General features: G+C 37.3%; 1 protein-coding gene across 1 annotated transcript in view; it reads right to left on the bottom strand.

The window, feature by feature from the left end:
- Positions 1 to 2,117: 2,117 nt before the first annotated feature.
- The window catches only part of LOC140068777 (uncharacterized), a 34,010-nt gene continuing 28,515 nt past the window's right edge, over positions 2,118 to 7,612 (bottom strand). Inside the window, exons 9-11 of the mRNA XM_072114173.1 lie at positions 7,140 to 7,283; positions 6,231 to 6,355; positions 2,118 to 2,974 (exon numbers count right to left, since the gene is read on the bottom strand). Coding sequence (XP_071970274.1) covers positions 2,794 to 2,974; positions 6,231 to 6,355; positions 7,140 to 7,283 — 450 coding nt within the window. The 3' untranslated portion in view covers positions 2,118 to 2,793. The remainder of the gene's footprint in view (positions 2,975 to 6,230; positions 6,356 to 7,139; positions 7,284 to 7,612) is intronic.

The following is a 7,612-nucleotide window of genomic DNA, read 5'->3' as shown; positions in this document are numbered from 1 at the left end:
AATGAAACCCTGACTATGATACTGGTGAAATTGTACAAATCTGGGTGTATGATCTCCTAACGCAAATGTTCATTTCTGTTGCTCTGAGTTACAGAGCTCGGTCCCAATCTTTCTTGGAATCCTGAATCCTATGGGCATTGTAATAAGCAGGCGTAATGAGGGGCTCAGGTGATGCCCCTGAAGCACTGGGCTACATTGCATAAAAATAAATGTAGGTTTTGAAGTAAATTAAAGGAGCAGCGCTCCTAATAAAGTGTTCTAACTGCACTGCACATTTTCTTTTAATTTGGACAAATCATCCCAGATTTCATAATTTCATAATTCTGTCAACATCTGCAAAGAGTTTGTATGTTCTATCTGTGTGGGTTTCCTCTGGGTCATCTGATTTCCTCCCACACTCCAAAAACATACTGCTAGGTTCATTAGATTGTGAGCCCCATGGGGACAGGGACTGATTTGGCAGCTCTGTGCAGCGCTGCGTAATCTTTGTGAGCTATTTAAAATAAAGAATTATTATATTTCATTTTCAATTGCCATCTTGTGAATGAACATCTTACCAGTGTAAAAGTACCTATTTTTTTTTTTCCTAAAAAAGTTGTGGATTCTCCAGCTGCTCTGAAGCTACAGCTGTCAGCACACTCTAACCACATGCTTGCAAATGCTGTTAGTCGTAATTTCCCATTATCTACATGGAGTTTGTATTTTCTCCACAATGCTTAAATTTATGCCTCACATTCTGTGTTGCTTTCTAAATTTCTTTACTAATTATGGATTTAGTAAATCTCCTTGACTAAGACTCCCCTTTTTAAAGTTCCTCACTTTAGAAGGATCATGGTTAACAGTCGATGATACAGCCTACTTACTAGAGATGGTAAACAATGAACATACATATTAAAATATGTTAATTTACCAACACTGAACATGAATATTAAAACAGACTACAAGGGGACAGTATTCCGCCTTGCTCAACTCAGACAGAAGTTTAAATGTAAACACAAGGGTCTCCTAATAATAAAGACAGAAGCAGGTTGATCAGGCCTACTTTCCCCAATGACACCGGGATTACCCAGATAGAATTTAGTAGGGACCCTACTCTGAGTCACTCAAGTAATAAACTACAGTATTGAAGTGAGAAGTTGTCTGTACTATAAGCATACACAGGGAGCCTTTGATAGAACCTAGCCACCATGACACTCAATGCTGTGTACATCAGAGTGTAAGGCCTGTTCCACACTTGCGAGTGTGATGCGATGAACTCGCATCACACTCGCAACGCATGCTGCCGGGAACGCACGGCCCGAACGCTGCACACCGGGAGTAAACTCAGCTTGTCAGCTGAGGTTGATTGAAGTTCTTTGCCTTATAACAAAGTGTAAAAAAGGCTTATCATTTTATTGTGAAAGCTTTACAACTTCATAGCAGTGGAGAAAATTACATGCTTATGAGGCATATCAGCTGCTAAGGTGCTAAAAATCTCACTGTAAAGAGCCATCACCTATAATGTGCCACTATAAAGGGCTACTATGGTCCCAGACTCAGACTATTTCCAAATTCCCATAGTTATTCCCCTGCAACAGATCACATTCTCTTCTAATTTGACTAAGGCCGCGTTCACACAACCGTAGGGGGGCGTATGTATGCCACATTCTTGCGGTTGTACATACGTCCCCCATAGACGGCAATGGCCGCATGGGGCGATATGGGTATATTTTCACGTGTTATGGGCCGTACGTAATGCATTTCAATGAAGAGGGGAGGGGTCACACCTCCTCCTCTCCATCGCGGCTGATATATGATCCCCGGCCGTAGCTATGCGGGCTCAGGTCAATGTGAATGTAGCCTAAGTGAGGCACATAAAAAAAAACATTATACTATTATCCTATTACAGTGCTGTATTTTGCCACATAAAAGGGTCCAGTCTTTGTTTCCCTCCTGTGGGCTCTTTTCAAATGCAAAATTCTACATCTAGGTCATCAGTAGATATAACTTATCTCTTGCACTATTCCAGTTTTTTTTTAACATTATTTTTATTGTATGTATGCAGATTTATATTCCTGTTTAATAAGGAGTCTATTACATTTGTATTCATAGCATTTTCTTTCACTCCCCTTAGCTTTTTAAAATAACATCAAATTCTTCAGACAGACAACATGCTTCGTAATTTCATAAATATGTGAAAAATGGCATTTCTATTAGATCATGTCTTAAAGTGATATACTGCTTGGTGAGTATTTGTACATTGAGAAAGATAGTCAATCTAAGTGTAAATTAAAATGTATCTTAAATTACAGCATTTTATACATTATAGTACAGGCAGTCCCCGGGTTACGTACAAGATAGGGTCTGTAGGTTTGTTCTTAATCTGAATTTGTATGTAAGTCGGAACTGTATATTTCATAATTGTAACTCCAGCCAGAACTTTTTTGGTCTCTGTGACATTTGGATTTTAAAAATGTTGGGTTGTCATAAGAGTCAATATTAACACTAAAGCTTCATTACAGACACCTGTGATAACTGTTACAGCTGATTATTGTAGCAGGCACCCCCTTTAGAATATATTCTTTATTGATTTCCTATAGAAAACTTAAATATAACATATTTCTTCACATTCACACCATAAATTAATCAGAAAAGTTAAAAGAAAGTCCATTTTCTGTCTCCCAGCCATTACATTACTATATACAATATTTATAGATACATACATAGTGCACACAGGTTTCATTTACAATAAATATAACATATGTTATACATCTAGATCAAACATTCAGGTAATTTATTCTGATTTCAAATAAACTAATCTAGGCAGCATAGGAAATATTTCATTTTACTTTTGTCCACATGGATATCTTCAAAGAAACCCAGTTTGTTTTGGTCGCAGCTTATCTCACTGTTGCGTTTGTAATATAAAATATCTTCTTTTTCGTTACTGCTTAGATTTCCTCTAATATTCAAGAGGGCTTTAAGATGTTCCTCCCTTGTAAAGACAATAAAGTAAGGTCAATGTAGACACTGACTGAATGACATATGAACAGTAACATGTTACAATTATCTATAAATCCTATTTGCTGATATGGATTGACCTCACTGTTTGCCTAGGCACAATGCCATACATACAGTAACTGCTGTACCTGCTACTGCTAGGAGCAAATTATAATATGGAGCCCATGGCCACCCAAACTACCCATGTTTGACACTGTCTGATACTTTACCCCCCCCCCCCAAAAAAAAAAAAAAGAAAAGAGAGCTGACAGAATGCGCCACACTAAACATGATTTTATCTATGAAGTAGGCTTTGTGCTAAGTATGGCTTTTAGGCAGTGTCTAGCCATTTAAAAAAAATTGACTGGGGAATACAGAAAACTATGTTCAAAAGATGTAAAAAAAAAATGCTGAATTTTTACCAACTGTCTCACCTGACCATACCCCTGACAAAGCAAGGCGAACCACCTGTCAGGTGGTGTCCACCCTTGGTCTGTATATACCTGTGTATGTGTCCCTTGTCCTCTGTTATTCCTCTTGGTAACGGGCAATACTTGTTTGTAAGCAAATACCTTGACTTGTTCTGAGGACTAGACCTTCTATACCTCTGTACAGGCTTATTGTGATGTATATTTAGTCATGTTGACCATTTGTGGACTTTTCTGTGTATGATGTCTTTTTAAATAGATTTGTTTTTGTTCTAATAAAGTGTTATGTTATGCTTTCTACGTTTTTGTTTCCTCTTTTTTGTGGTGCTGCTGTCTCATAGGTCTAATAAACGTCAGACTGTCAGGACAGGGAAGAAGTGTGAGCACTGAACTTTCACTTCAAAAACCAGGTCAAAACCAAGATGGCAACAAGGTAAAAAATGATATGGCAAAGGAGTAGTCAAGGTACAGGAAAGGTCAGAATCACAGCAGAATTTCTCACAATATAAAAGGAGCCATAAAGACAAAGTGAATAATAGTTATATATTGAGTGACCTGAGTGTGGTGCTTTGCCATAAGACAATCTGCAGAACTGACTCCTGCAGAAGTTCTGACACTGTTATATAACAGTGCACAAAACAAAAGTGTCAATGAGGGATGACTCTAAAATAGGATTAGCCTTTCAGAGCTTATTTATTCCCCCTTATTGCACCATGACCCCAGCAAAGGTCATTGAGCATATCTATTAACCCCTTACTGCCGAGGCCCTTTTGCGTTTTTGTGTTTTAATTTTTCACTTCAAAAATCTAACTTTTTTATTTTTCCATGTGCAGAGCTGCGTTATAGCTTGTTTTGTGCGTAACAAATTGCACTTCATAGTGACGGTATTTAATATTCCATGTCGTGTACTGGGAAGCAGGAAAAAAATTCCAAATGTAGTGAAACTGTTGAAAAAAACGCATTTGCACTGTTTTCTTGTGGGGTTGGATTTTACAGATTTGACTGTGTGCCCCAAATGACATGTCTACTTTATTATTTGCGCCGGTACTATCACTGAGATTTTGTATAAAGTTTATAATGTTTTCATACATTTACAAAAATTAAAACCTGTACAAAATATATATTTTTTAATTTTGCCATCTTCAGGCGCTAATAACTTTTTCTTACTTCGGTGTACGGAGCTGTGGGGGGTGTCATTGTTTGTGACTTTTGATGAAGTTTTCAATGCTGACATTTTTAGGACTGTACGACCCTTTGATAACTTTTTACAGAATATTTTATTTTTCAAAATGGCAAAAAACTTTGGGCGCTATTTTCCATTACAGGGTTAAACGCAGTGAAAAAATGTTGTTATATTTTGATTGGGCATTTTAGGATGCAACGATACCTAATGTGTTCATATGTATATTTTTACTGTTTATTCATATTTATATCAGTTTTATTTTTACTATTCTTCAGACCCCTAGGGTACTTTAACCCTAGGGCAGTGTTGGCAAACCTTTTAGAGACCGAGTGCCCAAACTACAATCCACTTATTTACCCTGATGTGCCAATGTGCCATTTTAAGCAGTAACTTATTGCTACCTGTTCTTCCACTTCTTTAATTGTCTCGGCCCCTGAGGCCACCAATACAGTTGAAAGAAGGAGGGCACATTCATACTATCATTGTAGCTTCTCTCCAGGGTCTCTCTGTACAGGAAGAATGGTGGGTCCAGCAGAAAGACCTCCAAAGACAATGCAGTTCTATCAACACCTTCTCACTTTTCCTGCAGTTCCAAACAGCCAATGAAGTGTTGTTGTAAAATAGCGCTGAGAGCAGCATCTCATAAGTTGCCTGGGACTGCAGGAAGATTTTATGGATTTTGTCCTGTTTGGTGAACTCAGTCCTGGACTGATGGCCCGAGTGGCCACAGAAAGGGCTCTGAGTGCCATCTCTGGCACCAGTGCCATAGGTTCGCCATCACTGCCCTAGGGTGTCTGATCGATCCTAACATATACTGTATATATATATATATATATATATATATATATATATATATACTGTATATATGTATATATATATATATATATATATATATATATATATATATATATATATAGCTAATCGCACATTGTAATCAACGGGTTAAAATAAGTAAGCCTCTGGTCTTCTGAAGACCCGTAGCTGTCATGTCGACCAATCACTGCCCCCCTGATGACTTCACGGGAAACGACAGTCTTCACCAAGATGGCTGCACCCTTGCGTTCGACGGGTTAAAACCGGGTTAACACTGGGTGTTACTGGTAAGTGTTTGCTGTAATATGCAGCAAAGACTTACTGGCTATGGAGAGGGCTCAGCCTGTTAGCCCTCTCCATGCACCCTCACACGACGTGTGACATAATATTACATCACATGTTGGAAAGGGGTTAAAATAACCCAATGAATACTGTTAGACAATTGTTTTATAAGGTCCATGGCAAGATGGTTGTCATCGTAATTATGTAAAGAGAAAGCATTAAAAGACAAAAACTTACAATCAAAAAAATAATAACAGATTTGGAAAAATGTATGTTTGTAATCCAGTTTCAACTAGTTAAAAATAATAGAGGTTATACATTCCCTTACAATGGATCTAAGATCCATATGCAGTAGCAGCCATAGCAATGTGATGGTGACTGCTGCAGCCAATCACAACTTTTACAAAAAGATTTTATACAACGGACAACCGCTTAAATGTCTTCTGATGATAAGTTATTTCTCCATAGGAAACATACAACACTGTTACCTATATTGTGGCACAATTAATAAGGAAATAAATTGCTTTTGTAATGTATTCACTCACCTTAAGTCCTGGTGCTCTTTAATAAAGAAGACGGTTGTTGTATGTAGAGATTTGGAATCTTTAGTGGTCAGAATATCAGATATAAAATTCAGTGGACTACTAGGGAGGAGATATTCTGTGGAAATCTTAGAAAGAAAAAATAGTATATTAAAACAAATTAAATTTACATATCATTATTTCTATGCTCTACTGGCTGAATTTTTTGTAAAACCAAAGGCTAAGAACCTGTGCAGATCACATTTTTGCGACAGATGAATGTTTGTAACATATCCCGTAAACCTCTAATAGCTGTTTTGTGAAAAGGTACCATAAACTATTGTGACACAACTGGGTTACAGTATACAACTGTAAAATAGGTTTTCGGTAAGGTGCTATGACATGACAAGTTGGTTTAGTTAGCTGCTATGACGACTGTAACCTGGGCGACTGTAACCTCACAACTGGCCTTAAAGGGGTATGTTCATCTGGACACTCACGTTTAATGTAATTAATTTGCCATACATATACATTTCTTCAACTGGTTGTTATTAAAAAATATACCCCTGTGAAGATAATTTCCTATAAAAGAAGTCATATGGTCCTTTGTTGTTCTTGGATACGACCACCACTGCACCCTGGCATGAATGTGCTATTGAGTCCTACCTGACCAGCTGGATTTAGCATTAATTACCACAGGACATAGAAAAGCTAAAGCTATTTCATATGCAAAATGATTCTTTGTGCAATCACTTCAGTAGCTGTGGTCGTATCCAAGAACAACAATCTTGTTTGTCAGCAAGTGGCAGAATCTTCAATGATACTTTGGTTAAGCTTCAGTGGTTAACAGCCTTTAGGGATAAATACAAATAACATACTGCCAAATATTGCTGCCTTTGATTTTTTTAATATATAATTTACATTGGTACTTACCATATCTGAAAAAAATTCTAGCAGCTTTTTGCTTCCTTTAGAAAATATCTCTCCTGTGTTTTGTCCCGATAATTTTTTTGAGCACTTGAAAAATGACTGAATGAACAGGACAACAAGTCGGTGGTGAAGAAGTGTTACCAACTTCTGTAGAGACAAAGTTATACTGCTATTATTCTTAATAAAATACAGTTGTTAAACTTGCTGTAGCAACCAATAATTAAAACAAAACAAAAAGGGCTTTTCCAGGTAAAACTTATTTATAACCTATCCATACGATGGGTCAATTATATAAAATCTATGGATATGTCTGCTGCTTGCCTGCATGGCCGCTGCACCACTTATGGAGTTGTTTGCCTCTTGCTCTGTACACTGTGTAGAGGTCGCTGCAGGGAGCACTGTTTTTAGCTAATCGGTGAAAGGTGTTTATTTGTGGAAGTCCTTAACATTTTTCTTACTAACTTATCCTATGGATA

This window comes from Engystomops pustulosus, chromosome 7 (genome assembly GCF_040894005.1).
Source record: "Engystomops pustulosus chromosome 7, aEngPut4.maternal, whole genome shotgun sequence".
Classification (NCBI taxonomy): Eukaryota; Metazoa; Chordata; class Amphibia; order Anura; family Leptodactylidae; genus Engystomops; species Engystomops pustulosus.
This window is presented reverse-complemented; position numbering and strand designations above follow the sequence as displayed.